Source organism: Panthera onca, chromosome D1, assembly GCF_046562875.1.
Source record: "Panthera onca isolate mPanOnc1 chromosome D1, mPanOnc1 haplotype 2, whole genome shotgun sequence".
Lineage (NCBI taxonomy): Eukaryota > Metazoa > Chordata > Mammalia > Carnivora > Felidae > Panthera > Panthera onca.
The window spans coordinates 53,875,215-53,895,914 of NC_138348.1; the positions used below are offsets into that span (position 1 = coordinate 53,875,215).

At 38.2% G+C, this 20,700-nt stretch overlaps 2 protein-coding genes across 3 annotated transcripts; one reads left to right on the top strand and one right to left on the bottom strand.

Annotated features, from left to right (window-relative positions):
- Positions 1-1,527: 1,527 nt before the first annotated feature.
- On the top strand, positions 1,528-14,548 carry LOC144613058 (olfactory receptor 52Z1P-like). Of its 2 annotated transcripts, none has more exons than XM_078433958.1 (2): positions 1,528-1,537; positions 4,859-5,769. In XM_078433958.1, the coding sequence occupies exon 2, from the start codon at positions 4,921-4,923 to the stop codon at positions 5,767-5,769; it is 849 nt and encodes a 282-aa protein (XP_078290084.1). In that variant the 5' UTR covers positions 1,528-1,537; positions 4,859-4,920. The 2 variants fall into 2 exon arrangements, with proteins under 2 accessions (XP_078290084.1, XP_078290082.1); XM_078433956.1 differs by lacking the exon at positions 1,528-1,537 and adding an exon at positions 14,537-14,548 and having other exon boundaries at positions 4,810-5,730.
- On the bottom strand, positions 12,744-13,685 carry LOC144613057 (olfactory receptor 51V1-like). Its single transcript, XM_078433955.1, has one exon. It carries the CDS (start codon positions 13,683-13,685, stop codon positions 12,744-12,746), a length of 942 nt encoding a protein of 313 aa, XP_078290081.1.
- Positions 14,549-20,700: the final 6,152 nt, after the last annotated feature.

A 20,700-nucleotide genomic window follows, 5' to 3' on the forward strand; every position in this document is an offset into this window, starting at 1 on the left:
GAGAAGGTTACATCTGTATATGATTCCAACTATATGACTTTCTGGAAAAGGCAAAACTATACAAATTAGAAATAGCATAAAGATTAGTGTAGCCAGGAGTGTAGGAAGAGAGAGGGAGAGTTGAATGGGTGGAGCACAGGGAATTGTAGAGTAGTGAAAGTGATCTGTATGATACTGTGATGGAGGGTATATGACATGATGTACAGGTATCCCCCACTTTCTGGGGGACAGTAGCCTACTGTTAGCGAAAACACTGAAAATACCACAAACCCCGACACAAATACCAAAAAAGAGAGTCCACCCTGTCATGGAAAGTAGTGAGAACAGGGTGAGGCCTTTTGAGTCAGACATTCCTCAAATGGGGAATTAATAGGAGTAGTTGAAAGTGCATGGAAATAGGCTTGAAAATACTCTTGAGCAAGTGTTGATTTTGTGGGAGGAAAAACCATGACAGAAATGGTTGTCAGTTAAAACTGACAAAAAACTAGTAACCACCTTACTCTGAAAGAACCCCCTCACTCTCCTGTATACAACTGTTATCAATATTCCTGGAAAACAGGAAGCATTTCCAGTGAAGAGCTTCTGTCGAAAATAGAAAACAAAAATAAAAATAAAAATGTTTCTGGTGATAAATGCTCTGTCTCCCATGCATGAACACCCACACAACACACACAGACACACTCACACACCGGTGTGTCCTAGAGAAACTACATTATATTGCTTCGATCTGAAGTCATTCTATGAATAATTGGTAGATATGGGAATAAAATAAGAAAATAAAGACAGTAGAGAAATAGACAAGAAATAGATCATATGATATAAGAATCGTTTAAAGTTGGGGTGCCTGGGTGGCTCAGTTGGTTAAGCTGCCGACTCTTGATTTCATCTCAGGTCATGATCTTGCGATTAGTGGGTTCAAGCCCCACATCAGGTTCCGTGCTGATAGCACAGAGTCTGCTTGGGATTCTCTCCCTCTGTCCCTCTTTCTCTGGCCCTCCCCTGTTCATGCTTGCTCTCTCTCAAAAATAAATAAACTTAAAAAAATTAAATTTAACAAATTGTTTGCAGTCAGGACCAAAAGAAAATTATGAAATCATTTCAAAATGTTTGCTATGTTATAATTGTTATCTCTTCTGTGACAAACCATCCCCAAACTTAGTGTCTCCAAACAACAATGACTTATTGTTTCTCACAATTCTGTGGGTCAACAATCCACGTAAGGCTTGACCGTATGGTTCTGTTTCCATAAGGAGTGGACTGTGGTACCTCAATAGGTAGCATTCAACTAAGAATTCAGCTTCAGCTGAGTTGAAAAGTCCACGGACTTCAGTCCCATGCCTGGTGCCTTTGGGCTCATCTCCACAGTCACCCTCTCACCATGGGGATAGCTTCTTCATACTATTAGTATGATTTCAGTGGAGTTCTATTCCTAATATGGGTGCCTGGCTTTGAATAAAAAACAAGGTAGAAGTTGCCAGACTTCATATTACATTGGCTCAGACAGCGGAGAACATCACCATCATTCCTGCTACATTATGTGGTCACAAGAACTGTCATCCCAGGTTCAAGGGGAGGAGGATTGGGCTCCACCACAGAAGATAGCAGCAGCACACACAGAGAGATAGAGAAGGGCATGATTGCAGTCAGCTTCTCAGATTACCTTCCACAGTGTGCAGAAGGGAAAAGCGAACCTATTGTAATAGGAATGGAGAAAGAATAATAACCAAGAGAGACAAAACTCATATGAGGGTCCGTGATAGATACAGAAAAGACAAAAAAGGTTTACTACATATATGAAAGGATTCTCCAAATTTTTTTTAAAAGCAAAATCAAACAATAAAAGAAATGTGAAATTAAGATTATGATTGTAATTAGAACCTTAGCCCTACCCCCCAGACAATCCCAATGCATTTAGAGAAAAGTTACCCGGACAGAGAAAGTTTAAAAAGAAAAAGGAAAAGGAAAAGAGAGGCACCTGGGTGGCTCAGTCAGTTAAGCCTTCGACTCATCATCAGGTCATGATTCCAGGTTGTAAGATCAAGACTCATGTCAGGCTCCACGCTGAGCACTGAGCACTGAAGAGGGATTCTTTCTCTCCCTTTTCCTATGTCCCTCGTCCACTCTCTTTGTCTCTGAAAGAAGGAGGAGGAGGAGGAGGAGGAGGAGGAGGAGGAGGAGGAGGAGGAGGAGGAGGAGAGGAAAGGGAGAAAGAAAAGAAGAAGAGCAGCTCAGGCTGAGAAAATAAAAATCCACATAAAAATCCAAATAAAACTCTCTATGGTAGCTAATGGCATTTCTGGACCCTTCTGATGCGATTCTACCACGTGACCAATGGAAGAGAGAGAAAACCAAGGAGCCTTAAAATTTCAAGGTAAGTAAGGTAACAGAATCTAGTCTTAGGTACCCTCTCAAAAGCATACAATCCTTCCACATGTGGCATTCACAGTCTACATTTGCAGATGCCTCCATGGGAACAAGACAGTATTGCACTAGCAGGAATCTCTGCCAGGCAAAGGAGATCTGGGTACTCAATGCAAGTGTGTGCTAACTTGGATGTCCCAGAGAGCTGGACCAAGGAAACCCTGCACATGCTGTAGAGGGAGAGAAAGTGGGCGTGTTTCTCCCAGGAGCCAACTCTGGGCCATCTCCTTCCACCAGTGTGTAAAGTTCAGTCCTCTGGGGACTGAAGGTCTAGGGCCTGAGAGATGCCTAGAGGAGGTATAAATAGCTCCACATTTGCTGTTTGTCTTCTGAACATCATCTTGCTTTTATTTTTCCCTCTCAACCAGTTAAATACCTTCAGGATCCAAGAAAGTATAGGTAAGTAAGCTGAGTTTTGCTCAGCAAAGACATGTAGAAAAAGGCACCTGGAAACACAGGAAAAAGAAAGAAAGAAAGAAATCTTAGGGAACTCCAGAGGCAGCTCCGTCTTCCTAGCACCTGATCATCTTGTATTTCTCTCAACCTTGTCCTATGAGGCATTGGATATGCTGTAATGGGACTCGTGGACAATTGTAGTATCTCTTTGTGCTCTTTTCCTAAATGGGCCATCTGCAACGGGCACAAATGGGCGTTTTTCCTTTTAGAATATGTTACGCAATGGTTCTTTTTCTTTGAAATGTGGCCCTGAATGCTGTGCATAGATGCAATGAATTTGGAGTCAAGTTCCAGTAGTAAAAGCAAGGCTTCGTAACTAAACAAGTCTAGTAGTTAAAGACAATGCATATATATATGTATGTATGTAAATACATGCATGCATTTCCCCCTAAAATTTGCTGACCATTCATTATACATCAGGTGCTGGGCTAAACACAGATTAAAAAACTGAACCTCAGAGATTTCAACTCCCTTCCCTATATAACAAAGACGTTACACTGAACATGAGGCTAGAATAGAACCCCATTTCTTTTTGTTAATGTTTGTTTGTATTTGAGAGACAGACAGAGTGAAAGCAGGGGAGGGGCAGAGAGAGAGGGAGATACAGAATCCAAAGTAGGCTCCAGGCTCTGAGCCTGAGCTGTCAGCACAGAGTCTGACCCAGGGTTCCAAGGGCTCCAAGTTACAGACCATGAGATCATGACTTGAGCTGAAGTCGGACGCTTAACCAACTGAGCCACCCAAGTGCTCCTAAAACTCCATTTCTAAGCCAAGTTCACCGTGCTGAACCGTCTGCACCTGTAAGACAGAAGTGATAGATTGGGGGTGAAAATTACCAATTCACATTTGTGTCTAGCATACGAAAGTAAGTCTTGGCCTTTATGGATACTCTAAATTAGCTCAATCTCTGTCTAGCGGATCCGAAGCTTAAAGTCCAAAAATTTGAACTTGTTCAGTGTAATAATTATTTTAATCTTAATGATGGTAATTTTGTAAATTCCTTAATCTCATCTGTTGCTGAGCTAAAAATGTATCTGACTTATGTGGCAACCACCCTAACATACTGACCCACATTTGTAATTGATGTTTACTTTTAGGTGTTTTACAACTGGAAACCAAGCTTCCCATGAAGTAGTTTTTAGTGGTAATACAGTCAGAATAGGATGTTGGCATCACTTAAATATAATTCTATGGGCCCCAGACGTACACAATCCCTATTAACCACACTGCCTCTATGCATATATTCACGATTCAGTCAGAATCTGCCATAAGTAATATTATAAAAAATGCTTCCTGGAGGTCCAGAGTTATAAGTTGGGGAGCTGCAGTGATAATGCTATATCACAACAAAAAGGAATATAATAAAATAGATCACTCACTGGTGTCCCAAAAGATCACTGGGGAATTTGAAGAAAATCTGTAAAATTTGTCTTATGTCACTTCTATCTCTGTTTCTGTTTCCTCCATCATTTAGACTCTCTACTCCCCCATCTCGGATATCCTAATGAAGCCCAACTCACTAAACATCCCCTCCCCATAACTGCACTTCACTCACAGAAGCTGAAAGTCTGTGGAATATTTTGCATTTGTTGGAATAACAACAGTATCCATGTTGAGGATCATTGTAAAGGTCTTTTCAACAGGCTATTGTGAAGATTTAATAAGGTGATATTTATAAAGTGCTATGGCACATATTAAGCACTTATTAATGTGAAGCATTTTTTTCCCAAGATACGACTTAATTCTTCCATGGAAGGAGTCAGAGTGCAATATTAGGTGCATTAATACATCTCACTATCTTTTCACAGAGAAGAAAATATTGTGAAACAATCTAATCAGACGTCATTCAACCTAAAGTGGTGCTGCCTCTCAATCCTCAGTCAGCCCTGTGGTCTTTAATCCAGATACTAGGTCTGGAATATACTGCCCCAGATGGCCCCTTTCTCTTACAATCACACCCATCCCCAGGATATGTGGTATGTCCTGACTGGAATCCCAGGACTGGAAGATTCTCATACCTGGATCTCCATCCCTATCTGTTCTATGTACATTTTGGCTGTCATAGGCAACATCTTCTTGATCTTCCTGATTGTAACTGAGCGCCGTCTCCATGAGCCTATGTATGTCTTCCTTTCCATGCTGGCCTTATCAGATGTCCTGCTCTCCACAGCCACAGCCCCCAAGATGCTGGCCATCTTCTGGTTCCATTCCACGGATATATCCTTTGGGAGTTGTGTATCTCAGATGTTCTTCATCCATTTCCTCTTTGCGGTAGAATCTGCTATTCTCCTGGCCATGGCATTTGACCGCTATGTGGCCATCTGTCACCCACTGAGATATACCACAATCTTAACCTCCTCAGCCACTGGGAAAATTGGCATCGCAGCTGTGGTCAGGAGCTTTATCATCTGCTTTCCATTCATCTTCCTGGTACACCGACTTACGTATTGTGGGAGAAACATCATTCCCCATTCCTACTGTGAGCACATGGGCATTGCCACATTGGCATGTGACAATATCAGTGTCAACATCATTTATGGCCTGACTGTGGCCCTACTGTCTACAGGACTAGACATTGTGTTCATCATTATGTCCTACGTGATGATCCTTTGCACAGTGTTTCAGATACCTTCCCGGTCTGCTAGATTCAAGGCCCTCAACACATGTGGTTCCCACATCTGTGTCATACTTATGTTCTATGCCCCAGCATTCTTTTCCTTTTTTGCCCATCGTTTTGGGGGTAAAACCATCCCTCAGCACATCCACATCCTGGTAGCCAACCTCTATGTGGTAGTGCCCCCTATGCTAAACCCCATCATTTACGGGGTGAAGACCAAACAGATTCAAGACCGAGTAATTTTGCTTTGCTCCCCCATCAGCACGCATTGTTAAAATGAAGAATAATGCGAAATGCTGGCTATTTCTGAATAAACCCCCCCGCCCCACTTCTCTCTCTCTCTTCTCTCTCTCTCTCTCTCTCTCTCTCTCTCACTCACTCACACACACACACACACACACACACACACACATGCACACACACACATACACACACACTGAATGAGCAATGGGAATAAAGAGAATCCATAAGTAACTCTCAATAAACCAGAAGGATAATAAATGCCAAAGTTTCCAATGTATTTTCCTAAAGCACATAAAATTTTTGAGAAAAATAAATGAATGATATTCTCAATTCTCTTAGATATCCTATTATCTTGCAATTTAACTTATTCTTAAGCATACATAAGATAACGTAAGAAAAACATATTTTAGGGTTAAACCCAGATGGAATTGTCTTGGGTAGATCTGGGAAGTGAAAATAGTGACTCACTGAGTGTTTGTATAGACAGTTGAAATTCTGCTGAAATATAAAATACTCCCACCACAGTCAGTAAATACTTGGGCCAAGAACATAAAGCCACAATAAACAATAAACAATAATTATTTCTATCTGTATCTTTCATGGCAATTAAAATGTGAGTTCTAAAGGGATATTTTCTGAATCTCTGATACAAAGTCTATGTATAGAAAAGGCACATCGTATAGGTTTATTGAATGAACAGATAATACTGAATGAAAACAAGTAATAAGTGAAATCAACCCACCTCAGACCACACTTTGTTCCCTACATAGTGATGACCTTGGGGCCAAATCATTAATGAAGCATCCTGGTGTCAACAGACTTCACCAAGGGAGGGACTAACACATGAAAAATGCCATACCCAGGTCCAAAATTAAAAGGCAGTGAAAGACTAAATACAATGTTTGCACATATTTGTATTTAAAAGGTTCTATTCACACCAAATATTGTTTTATAGAAGCTTGTCTCCAGATTGTACCTTAATTTCTTCATTCAAGATAGTATTTTTACAACCTCTCCTTCAGCAGGCCTTAGCACATGCTCTGAGAATGTGCAATCTGACCTTATATACCCTTGAAGATAGACAAACAATGAACTTTCAAGCATTACCTTGAACACGTGCAACCTTTTCCGGGTTAGCCTCTTTATTTGTTTTTCTATTATGTATATATGATGTGTGTTTGTATACACTACACACATTAATATATGTACAAAGTTATATAAAACACACATTATAAAAACACACATATATACACATGCATGTTCATGATATATATATGGATATATATGTATATATACATCTATATATATGTATATATACATATATATATGTATAATATCAGATATATATATAAAACAATCAATGTGGGAAATGAACGTGTGTTGCCTTGACCCTTGGAATCCTGGACAACTACTTTGGTTTGAAATATATGTTATATTCACTTGAATTTGAGAAAGGAAATCTATTTTAAGAGTTAAAAAAAAAACCCTTTGATATGAGAAATCCTGGTTTCCCAGTCCCACACTAACTGTATAAGTTTGTCCTGTTATGTAACTATTGGTTCTTGACCAATAAAATGGAATTATTTTAGTACATTCCTTATTGGCTTGACAATTAAATGAAATATGTCATATGATGTATTTGTAATTTAATAAAAGCAAATTTTATTTTGATGGTGTTGGTAACTTTTATGAACAGAAACATCAAAGAACTGACCTCACCAAACTCAACATAGCCCTGATAACAATAATTCATAGAAAAATGGTTGGAATGGGTCATCATCATAGATACGGAAGTCACATAAAATGTTGCTAAAAGTTGTAGCAAATAGGATTCTGGTTCAGAAGTAAATTCTCCAAGGATTGAAGGGGAGTCAGAGAGGAAATACAGTACAGAATGATAACAAAATATATTTAATGAGTGGTGTAAGTGAGCCTTCAAGGAGAAAACTTATTAAGGGGGTGCCTGGGTGGCTCAGGTGGTGAAGCATCTGACTTCGGCTCAGGTCATGATCTCATGGTTTGAGGTTTGAGCCCTGTGTCGGGCTCTGTGCTGACAGCTAGGAGGCTGGAGCCTGCTTCAGATTGTGTCTCCCTCTCTCACTGCTCCTCCCCCACTCAGGCTCGTGCTCTCTCTCTCTCTCTCTCTTTCTCTGTCTCTCTCTCTCTCAAAAATAGATAAACGTTAAAAAATAATAAAAACAAGAAGAGTTTTTAATGCTTGAGTTTTGGCAGTGAGGAACTAAGAAAATACCAATTTCCCACCAAGAATGTATGAAATATGACAGGAATAAACAATGATTGAGTTGTCAGCCTTAATTGTAGAGAAGCTTTCAGGGTGAGGGCTCAGGGATTGGTAGATGCTGATGGAGTCAGGATATCACTGTGTGTGCTGAGCTGCTAGAAGCACAATCACTGAGTCGTTGCCCTGGAAATTTTGAAGGGGATGCTCCGTATCCTACCATTCTACCATCTTCTTGACCACAGAGTCCCCCGCTGGGTCACAGTGAGTAAGAAAAACGGTATACCATGCACGATAGAAACGGAGAGCCCTGGAGGGGCTTAGAGAAAACTGACCTACTCTTCCAGGTACAATTAAAAAAGAAAAAGAAGAAGTGGAAGAAAAAAAGCACTAAGAGATTGTTAAAGTGAGTACCGTGTTTCATGAGAGGAAGACGCCGGGTCATTTAATATCAGACTCTTAGACCCAGAGATTCAAAGAATACATTACCTGGGTAGCTGAGCAGTAGCAGATATAGAGATACTACGGAGTCAGAACAAATCTTTCTCCTGATGGTTTCTACTCTGCCCTAAGTGGTCTCAGACATGGTGAAACGCTGTGACATGAAGCATAGGGTATTAGGAAAATGTATCCAAAAGTGGGAAGAGGCTAAAGACACTAGTTTGCCATGTCAAAACTGTTGCAGAATATCGTGTTATAATTGGGGTTTTAGCTAATATAAGTTAAGGAAGAATAAGAAGTGGGGAAAGAAGAAGACAAATCCTAGGTTTTGTGTCTTAATTTATTTTTCCTTATTTCTGTATTTAATTATTTTCCTAGTCTTTGTAAAGCCAACAGAGTTCCACAAGAATGGCATACTAATCCATATTTACTTATCCTGGATTGTGTGCTTGAAATGTGTTGAGGGGTAGACCTTGGGTAGTCTCATCACAAAAGAGAAAAAACATAGGAAAATGGTACAGGTGTGAAGTGATGGATATGTTGATTGGCTTCGTTTTAGTGAGTTTTTCATAATGTATACATATATTGGGTCATCAGTTACACACATCCGTTATAAGCAATTTCTGATTGTCAATTATACTTCAGTAAACCTGGGGCAGGGGTGGGGGAGAAGACATTAGTGTCTTATTGTGACTAGAATGATTAGAAAAATGAAGTGGAAAATGACATCATTTAAAATGGTAAACAAAACTGTACATGTGTCTGAAATACATGTAGGAAATATTTATTGCATATTATTCATTGTAATGATAATATGGCATCCACAATGATCTACAAATTCCCCATGATCCCAATAAATGCTAATATATTTTATCATTTCCATGCTGATATTTTTTTCAAATTTTTATTATGGCAAAATATCTGTACCATAAAGTTTGTGATTATAATGATTTTTAAGTGTACAATTCAGAGCAATTAATCATATTTGCAATGTTGTGTTCCTATTGCCACCAGTTGCAAAAGCTTTCATCACCCAAAACAGAAACCCTATGCCACTGAGCAATAATTCCCCACTCCCTTGCTAACCTCTAACCTACTTTATATTTCTATGAATTTGTTTACTTGTAGAGGTGGAATCATATAATATTTATGTTTTTTGTCTGGCTTATTTCGCTGAATATAAGTTTTTCAAAGGTCATGCATGTTGTAGCATGTTTTTATCCTTCATTCCTTTATACTGATGCATAATGTTCCCGATATATATATATATATATATATATATATACACACACACACACAAACACACACATCTGTGTGTGTGTTTGTGTGTGTGTGTGTATACATCGTTTTGTACATTCATCTATGGATGTGCAGTTTGGTTGCTTCCACCATTTGCCTACTGTAAATAATGCTGCAATGAACATCCATGTACAAGTATGTCTTTGAATACCTGTTTTTAATTTGGGTGGTACATACTCAGGAGTGGAATTACTGCATACATGTAATTCTGTGCCTGAGTTTTTAAGAAACTGCCAAACTGTTTTCCACAGAATGTGCACCATTTTTCATTTCCTCTGGCAATGTATGATGGTTCCAATGTTCCCTATTTTGTCAAAACTTGTTAGTGTTTTAATTTTTTAACTGTGTTTTACATTTCCTTATTTATTTTTGACAGAGGGAGACAGAGCACAAGCGGGAGATGGGCAGAGAGAGAAGGAGACACAGAATCCAAAGCAGGCTCCAGGCTCCAAGCCAACAGCACAGAGCCTGACCTGGGGCTGGAACTCACAGACCGCGAGATCATAATCTGAGCCGAACCAGGACGCTCAACCGACCAAGCCACCCAGGCACCCCTAGTGTTTAAATTTTTAAAAAAATTATACACATTTTAGTAGATGTGAAGTGGTGTCTTATTGTGGTTTTGATTTTTATTTCATGTGTTATTGGCATTTGCATATTTTCTTTAGAGAATTAATTATTTAATTCCTTTGCCTATTTTTAAATTCGGTTGTTTATCTTTTTGGTTTTGAGTTGTTTGAGTTCTCTGTACATTCTGGGAATTAATCCCTTATTAGTTATATCATTTGCAAATTTCGTTTTGTAGGTTATCATTTCACTTTTTGTTAATGTCATTTGATAATGTTGAAATTTTAATTTTGATGAAGTCCATTTATCTATGTTTTTTATTTTTATCCTCAGGCTTTGGTGTGGCTTTTGAGAATCTATTGTTCAATCCAAGGTCATGAAAATGTACCTCTATGTTTTTTCCCAAGAATTTTATGATTGTAACTTTTATATTTGTGTCATTGCTCTATTTTTATGCATTCTGAGTTGTAGTGTTTATGTAAAAGAAAAACATAGAAAGTAGTCAGAAAAATTAAAAAAATTACTTGACCAATTAGATATGAACTTACGTATTATAAAATCAGATACTTGCAGCACTGTGACTCTGACAAAATAGGCATTGGATCCAAAAGCAGGATACAGAATCAAGATATAGATCTACATTTACATAAAGATTTAAAATGAGACCTATAGTTGCTCAAAATAGTTGAGGAAACACCAGGCTATCCATTAACACATGTGTTAAAAGTGGTTTCTACATTTGTGAATATCTAAATGAAATCCTTAGTCACCCAAGTCCCCAAAACAAATTCCAGATGGAGTTAAACTTCTCTCCTTTCTCCTTGTTCTTTCTGTCAACTCTATTAAAATCTCTTTCCCATTTTCACTCACCAACTCTATCTCAAGCCTGATCTTGAATTCCACCTCTGGCTCCTAACCTTAATACCCAAGGCTCTGCTACTGATGAGTAGAATTTTAGTGTTCATGCACTTGTTCCCAGATAAAGAACCCTCGCCTTAAACTCCACCCTCGCCATCATATTCAGCCTGTGAGACCCTAATGACTTTGGTGTTGCTCTCAGCTATGACCCCAGGTTCCAGCAGGAGACACTTACCCTCCTACAAAATATAGAGAAGGTTTCACCATCATCCATGGAGAGTAGGGGGAGAAAGAGTGAACTGGTAAGTTAAATAAGGACATTGGAAAATTCTAAAAACTGGGAGAAACTACCCTCCTTTTCTAAGAGACTTAATTGTTTCTTTTATTTCCTGTGTTGAGTATTTACACCAAGATTAAAGTCAATTGACAATTCTCATGAGTATTGTAAACTATATAGAATTGGGGGTACATCGTAGACTATGTAGAGATATGATAGCTGATTCAGTCACTGTTGACCAAATCTTTTACATTAAACCGTGTAATCTAATCTACCAATCCTACATTCTATTAGGTGAGACAGAACAGGCTTTCTAGGCACTTTTGCTTAAACATATGTAAAAGAGGTGTGAATGACCTTGTAGGGACCTAGGGAAAGCTGCCCCAAAGTATGCCACAATACCATAAAGATTATGCTGAATTAAACTTATTTAAGAAACAGCCAGTGCAAGACTGCTGATTCTTTGTCTCCAGAAAGCAGAAAGCACATCTCCCATGTGAAAGGTACCTTCTCTGCATCAAGAGGTAAAGAGACATCCTTATCATCAGAGATAGGGAATCGGGGCCAAAGTAGCCTATGTAAATAAATTTTATAATTTTTACAGATTTATTACCCCAGCCCAAATTCTAGTCCACATTTAGAATTCTTTACTAATGGAAGCTCCTGAGCATAAGTTTTCTTTGTCCCGTCAATTCCTCACAGATGGATGTTTCTTTGTCTAAAATGTATAAAAACTTCATGTCTTGGTCATTTCCTTTGGTCTTAATTTTACTATGGACCTCTGTGTGCATTAATTAAATTTTGTTTTTTTTTTCTCCTGTTCATCTGTCTCATGCCAACGTAATTATTAGACTAATTTAGAAGAACCTTGAAGGGTAGAGTAAAATTTTCCTTCTCAACAAACTCAACAGAGTCAACTTGTGACACATGGGAATAATATGTAAAGGCTACTTGTCCTATACAAGTAAATGTACCGATATACCAGTTCTATGAAAAATAAAATCACATGCTGAACTAGAATTCAAAAAGCATGGATGGTACCGTAAACTTAGTAACTACCCAGGCAAGTGCTCACTGATACACTGGGGAACACAAGTCACTGTAGTTAATGTTGTACTTAATTTTAAAATTAGGAAATGAGATCAGTAACAGTTTCTCTGCTTATTTCTCCGGCTCTGGAAAACTAAATTAAGAAATGACTATAAATATGCCTTTAATCTGTTAAATATTACATATACATTTATTATTTCTGCTACAAATCATTATCAGTTATTCCTCTTGCAAATACGACCTTCCCTTCCTTAGAACACACTAACTTCTAGTACTCAGTTTTGTTTAGTGAACCATCTCTGGATCCTGCTACGTATTTGTTGGGTTCTGACACTGTAGATGATAGGGTTCATCAAGGGTGGAAAAAGGATATAGATATTGCCCATGAGGACATGGACCACAGGAGAGAGGTGCTTTCCAAAGCGGTGCACCATAGTCAAACCAATAATTGGGATATAGAAAACCAGAACAGCACAGATGTGGGAGACACAGGTCTTCAAGGACTTGAGCCGCTCGTCCCGGGATGCAATAGTCAAGACTGAATGCAGGATCGAGATGTAGGAGATGAGAATGAGCACCGAGTCCAAAAAGAGTGTGCAGATCACCAGGGCTAACGCATAGAAGCTGTTGAAGCGGATGTCGGAGCAGGCAAGCCGAAGTAAGTCTTGGTGCAGGCAGAAGGAATGGGAGAGGATATGAGGATGGCAGTAATGGAAGAACTTTAGGCGGACAATGGGAGCAGTAATGAACAGGAAACTCCTCCCTAAAATGGCCACACCAATGGTGATGATTCTCATATTGGTGAGGATGGATGTATATCTCAGAGGATTGCAGATGGCAGTAAAGCGATCAAAGGCCATGGCAAGAAGGACTCCAGACTCTGTGAGGGACAGACCATGGATGAAGTAAGTTTGGGCAATGCAGGCATCCAGGCTGACTTCCTTGCTCAGGCCCCACAAGATCCCAAGCACCGTGTGCACTGTGGACAGCCCCATGCACAGGTCAGTGAGGGCCAACATGGCCAGGAAGTAGAACATGGGCTCATGTAAGCTGGGCTCCGTCCGGATCACATGCAACACCAGGCAATTCCCTAAGAGTACCATAGCATAGATACAGGAGAAAGGAATGGAGAGCCAAGGATATTCCCGTTCCAGGCCAGGGAAACCCGTAAGGAGAAAGGTGGAGTTACTGACTTTGGAATCAGGTTGAACAGACATGGATCTCTAAAGATGGATACCTCTCAGAAAAAAAATATACTTAACAGCTTATTAAGAATCACATGTGTTTTCCACTGCCTTAATATATAGTTTGAAGTAACAGCTGTAAAAGGAATGATTACATTTAGCACAAGAACTCATTACACGTATTACCAATGCTTGTATTTTATAAGAAGCTTCATTTGCTCTGAAACAGAAACTATGCCTACATATGAAACCTTATTCGTTCACTGACCCCATCAGAGGAATTGTGTCCATATCCATAATCTCACTGTCACTTTCTACCTCAGTGCTTCATACTACAAATAACAGAGAAAATACCCAACTTGTGAAGGTATTATAATGAAGTTTAAGTACACCAAATAGAAAAGGAAAACACATTCGAGTGTTTGCCTTTAAAACTTCGTGAAATGAATTGCAACTCACTGCCGTAGCGAGTAAGATTCACCTCTGCTTATTACATAAGACACTCAGTCATTTATAGAAGTCATCTCTCAGTCATGTTGTCCACTTGTACATGTACATTTCATGGACTTAATAAAGAATAACTGTCGCTCACAGCAGAGATGGTCTTGCCAGTCTTGAAAATGGACCTGGTTCTTTTCTCTTTGTCACGGTGGCATGGATATTCCAGAAGAAGCAAGATTTATGCAGGTCTAGGAGTCACTGGAGTAAATCCCAAACCCTGGGAGGTTCTGAGAGTGAATGATGCAACATATAGGGGTTGTGCTTCTTTGGGAGAGTGAGAGAAAACCCATGGGGAGTATCTGTAGAGCAGATGTTCCACTCCACTAAATTTTGAGTATTCTTACAAGTGCAAGTTTATAAAAATAATTCCTTCATTCAGGGAGATTTTGAAATGAGTACTGGACAGACAGTTCCAGAAACATGTAGTAGTTTGCTTCCTCCCTCACTGGTCTTTACATGTTTTTTTGGAGGACGGCAGATACATCCTATATAAGACTGGTTATTCTTATTGACATAAAATTTCATTTTATTTCCCTTCATTTCAGTATACCTTTTCTCTTTTTATTTGAACTCATGCCATCAGTATTTAAAGAGTTTGTGTGCTGGCAAATAAAATGTTGCTTTGTAAGTCATAACAGATTTGTATACGGTTGATAATCCTTTTAAACTGCTTGAATTAGAGTCTCTATTTTCGTAACAGTAATGTTACCGAGCATTTTTTTTTTTTTGCATTTACTGTGTACTAGGAATCTTAGCATTATTTAACTCTCAGAATTAGAGTACTTCTGTTATTAATTTAATTTCTAGAATTACTTAAGGATTATATCTTTTCATAGGCAGTAGACCACAGAGATAAATAATGTGCTTACAAAGCCAGACTTTTTGGGTTGAAAACCCTTCGCCGACTCTTGTGAGTACTGTGTCCTTGGGCAACATACTTAACCTTATATCAATTTTCTCATCTAAAATGGGGACAATTGGGATGCCTGGGTGGCTCAGTCGGTTAAGCATCTGACTTTGGCTTAGGTCATGATCTCACAGCTCGTGGGATCAAGCCCTGTGTTGGGCTCTGTGCTGACAGCTCACAGCCTGGAGCCTATTTCAGATTCTGTGTCTCCTTCTTTCTCTCTGTCCCTATCTACTTGTGCTCTTTCTCTCTCTCTTTCAAAAGTAAATAAACATTTAAAAATTGAAAATAAAATTAAATGGGACAATAAAGGGCATCTGTGTGGCTCATTTGGTCGAGCCACCAACTTTTGATTTCAGCTCAGGTCATGATCTCGTGGTTCATGGAATGGAGCCCTGCATCTGGCTCTGCGCTGACAGTGCTGGACCTGCTTGGGATTCTCTTTCTCCCTCTCTCTCTGCTCCTCCACTTGTGCTGATGTTCTCTTGCTCTCTCTCTCTTTCTCTGTCAAAATAAATAAATAAACATAAAAACCCCATATGCAATGATTCAAAAGTAGTTTTAAGAGGGAATCTATAGCCATAAATGCCAACATTAAGAAACAAGAAATATTTCAAATAAAAACCCTCACTTTTCTGGGGTCCCTGGGGGGCTCAGTAAGTTAAGCATCTAACTTTGGCTCAGGCCATGATCTCACAGCTTGTGAGTTCAAGCCCTGTGTCTGGCTCCGTTCTGACAGCTCAGAGCCTGGAGCCTGCTTCAGATTCTGTGTCTCCCTCTCTCTCTCTTCCCCTCCCCAGCTCACACTCTGTCTCTCTCTGTCTCTTATTCAAAAATAAATAACAAAACATTAAAAAAAAGCCTCACTTTTCATCTCAAGGTATTAGAAACAGAACAAACTAAGCCCAAAGATGGCAAAGAGAAAGAAAGAACAATGGCCATACTAGAAATAAATAAAATGGAAATTTAAAAATGTGGAAATAATCAATAAAACTAAGAGTTGTTTTTTTAGAAAAGGTAAAAAGAATTACGAAACTTTAGCTACTATGAAAAAAAGAGAGAAGACTCAAGTAAATAAAATTAGAAAAGAGTAAGGAGACATTACAACTGATATCACAGAAACAACAAATGGGATAATGTAGAAGAAATGGATAAATGCCTAAAAACATAAAACTTACAAAGACTGAATCATTAAGAGACAGAAAATTTGAACAGACTAACAATGAGTAAGGAAATGTAATCAGTAATCCAAACCATTCCACGCAGAAAAGTCCAGGATCAGATGGTTGCACTGGGGAATCCCAATAAATATTTAAAGTAAATTAATGCCAATACTTCTCAAACTCTTTCAAAAAAAAAACTGAAGAGGAAGGAATATGTCCAAACTCATTTTACAAGGCCAACATAACCTTAATACCAAAGCCAGATAAGGACACTACAAGAAAACAAAATTAGAGACCAATAATCTTGATGAATACAGATGCAAAAATTCTAGATGATATATTAGCACTCTGCACACACAAAGCACACAACACAATAGTATATTAAAATGATCATAAATCATGATTAAGTGGGATTTATCTCTGGGATATAAGGATGAGTCAACCTATGCCAATCAATAAATGTGATATGCCACATTAATGGAATAAAATAAAAAGTGATGTGATCATCTCAATAGATACAGGAAAAAGAATTTAACAAGGTACATTATCCTTGCATGGTATAAACTCTCAAGAAATTGAGTATTGAAGAAACATACCTCAACATAATAAGGGCCATATAAGACAAACCCATGGTCAACTTCATATTCAATGGTGAAAGGTTGAGTTTTTCATCAAAGATCAGGAATAAGACAAGTGTGTCAATGCTCCCCACTTTTATTCTACAAAACTGAGAATCCTAGACAGAGCAGTCAGGCAAGAAAAAAAGGGCATCCAAATAAGAAAGAAGAAATAGAACCATCTCTGTTTGCAGATATGATCCTATACAGAGAAAATCCTGAAGATTCCACCAAAACAAACAAAGAAACAAACAAAAAACAAACAAAAACAAAAAACAAAAAAATCCCTGCTATAGTTAATCAGAAAATTCAGTAAAGTTGCAGGATATAAATCAACATACAGAAAACAGTTGTATTTCTATACACTAACAACAAAGCATTTGAAAAAGAAGTGAGGAAAGCAATCCATTTACAATAGCATAAAACAATAAAATACTTAGGAATAAATTTAACTGAGCAGTTACAATATAACACCCCCCATGTCCATCACAGCATGATCCACAACATGGAAATAACATGTGTGTCTACAAATGAATGAATAAAACAACATGATATATGTATAAATAATATTATAATAAATAAATATTAATAATAAAATATTATTCAGCCATAAGAAAGAAGAAAATCCTGCCATTGTGACAACTTAGATAGAACTTGAGAACATAATACTAAGTGAAATAAGTCAGACAGAAAAAGGCAAATATTGTACAATACATCTTATATGTGGAATCTATTGAAGTTGAAGTCAAAAACAGAGTAGAGTGGTTGTTCCCAGGGACAGGTGGGTAAGAGAAATAGAGAGATATTAGTCAAAGGGCACAAACTTCCAGTTATAAAATTAACAATTTCTGGGTATCTAATGTATAGCATGGCCATTATAGCTAATGATACTGTATCATATAGGTGAAGGTTGCTAAGAGAATAGACTGTAAATGGTCTCACCACAAGAAACAAAAATGATAATTATGTGACAAGACAGAGATGTTAGCTGATGTTATGGTGGTAATAATTTTGCAGCATGTAAATGTATCAAGTCAACATGTTATACACCTCAAACTTTATACAATGTTATAAGTCAGTTATATCTCAATAAAGCTGCGGTTGGGGAAGAGACAGATTGAGAAAGTTTTCTATTGACGGAAAGCAGTTGCTCACCAACGTTGAAAAGTCTCTGGGGCAACAGATGAAACAAGAGTGTCCACTCTGTGGTAGCTGATGAGAGTTGAAAGGCTGGTTTGTGAAGAAAGGGAATATGATAGAGTATCTTATGCTCACAGATGATCTTGTTGAAAGCAAATAGAACTGATACATGAGATAGTTTTAATAACCTTTTGAAGAATAGAGAGAACACGTGAAGTCTTTAACCCTCATGCCATAGAAGCAACAGGCAGAGAAAGTTGATTGCAGTGAAACTGAAAACTGAGCAGAGCAGTTAAGAGCATTGGCCTTGAAGCCAGCTTGCAAAGGTTCAAATATTCACTTACTGTGTGTCTTTACCACGCTGCTTAACCTCTCTTGAACTCAACTTATTCATCTATAAAGCATGGCTCATAACAGCACCTGCTACTTAGGGTTTGTGTGATATTACCTATTTTTTAAGTATAACTAATGTACAGTGTTATATTAGTTTCCCTAATATTTTTTTTAAAATTCATGAAACAGTGTTTGAACAGTTCAGAGCATCAAATAAATATGTGTTTGTTAAATAGAACAAATGTTCTCCCCATGGATAATTCCAGATTGCAGTCAGATGATAGATGTTTTGATCATTCTCTTTGAAATGTGAACAGAATATCCCTAGGGACATGATGTCCATTTATACCAATCTCCTTTCTGATGTACATCACAGCCCTCTAGCTCTCTCTTCATGCAAACACTTACAAAGATACGATCTGCTTTCTTGGGAGCAGAGAAACAAATATACCTGAATTTTGTCAACTGAGTTAAGACTTGAACAGGATTGCCAGATAGAAGAGACAGATGGAATCACAGGATATATGAAGAGATATACTGAATCACACTATGAAGGTGAAGGGTAACTACTTTTCACAAATACTCTGAAAGATTAATATACACGTGGGAAGTTAAAATTTATCATAATCTCTAGTTTATTGAGAAAAGACAAAACTGATGTAAGATCAGTTTTTCCTTTGTCTACCCTCAATGTTTTACTAAATAGAAATAGTAGTAGAAATAGTAGAAATAGTAGATTCTTAAGTGTGGAGACGTACTTGGATAACAGATGTGAACAATAGTGAATGTGACTTTTTTTTTGAAAGAATTCAAAAAGAGCCAAATAATGGAAGGAGCCTAAATGTCCATCAACTGATGAATGGATAAAGAAATTGTGGTTTATATACACAATGGAATACTACTTGGCAATGAGAAAGAATGAAATATGGCCCTTTGTAGCAACGTGGATGGAACTGGAGAGTGTTATGCTAAGCGAAATAAGTCATGCAGAGAAAGACAGACACCATATGTTTTCACTCTTATGTGGATCCTGAGAAAATTAACAGAAGACCATGGGGAGGGGAAGGAAAAAAAGTTAGAGAGGGAGGGAGCCAAACCATAAGAGACTCTTAAAAAATGAGAATAAACTGAGGGTTGATGGCGGGTGGGAGGGAGGGATGGGTAGATGATGAGCATTGAGGAGGGCACCTGTTGAGATGAGCACTGGGTATTGTATGGAAACCAATTTGACAATAAATTTCATATTAAAAAAAAGAAAGAATTCTGTATTATATACATATACTACTTTTGCTCAGATTGGTCCTGTATGAGATAACAGGCTATGTGAAAGTTATCTACCGAATGAACATAAGTGCTGACTCCTAGAGAAAATACCTCAAATTATCTATGCCTGCTTTCCCTGCTTATGACACCAATTCCTCAACCTTTCTCTCTGTGAAGACCCAACAGATCCAGGGCAGGATTCAGACATGGTTCTCCATGAAGAGGGAATAAACCATTTTAGGTTAAACAGACAGACACAGATCATTTACATGTAGAAAACTTCAGGCAGGGAGAGGGAAGGAATCTATTTATTTAAGGAAGTTAAAACTGAGGCAACTGAAACCTTAGACTTACAGGATATGCCAAGTCTTGAAAGATTTCTGAGTGTCAAGAATAGTAATTAAGCCAAGGTTTCCCAATTTAACTATAATGTTGTAAGTTCTGATAGTACAGTCATTCATCAAATATTATCATTTCTTACCAGGAAAAAATAATACTCACATTTGTTCAGAAAAGTTTAACTTGCAAGGAATATCTACAAAAAAGTGCTCCAAAGACACAGTGAACATTCATCAGTGGAGGCACAATTTTATCACCACTTGGTGTGGTTGCCTTGATCCACATAGACATTACAGTTGGTCTCTAACCTTAAGTGATATTTTCAGGCCGGTTAGTAGTTTGATCATAAGTCATTCCAAAGCATCATCACCCTTCTTTTCTTATTTAACTTTTTAAATGTGTATTCATTTTTGAGAGACAGAGTGTGATCAGGGGAGGGGCAGGGAGAGACAGGGAGACACAGAACCCAAAGCAGACTCCAGGCTCTGAGCTGTCAGCACAGGACCTGACACAGGGCTCAAACTCACGAACTGCGAGATCATGACCTGAGCTGAAGTTGGATGCTTAACCGACTGAGCCACTCAGGCACCCCACCCTTCTCATTAGTTCATCAACAGACAACTCTGTTTCCTGCTCCTCAGAAGAACTTCTATCATTTTTTTATAGATCTCTAAATGACTACTAAAGTGACTATCTTAGAGTCTTACAGAAATTGATGCCCTTTATTGTGTAGAATATATACTTCACTGATCTGCTTTACTGGATCTTCTTTTTTCTCTATGGAC

Bases quoted from the DNA above. Each gene is read 5' to 3' on its own strand.
- LOC144613057 (XM_078433955.1), bottom strand. From the start codon at position 13,685: ATGTCTGTTCAACCTGATTCCAAAGTCAGTAACTCCACCTTTCTCCTT.
- LOC144613058 (XM_078433956.1), top strand. From the start codon at position 4,810: ATGGCCCCTTTCTCTTACAATCACACCCATCCCCAGGATATGTGGTAT.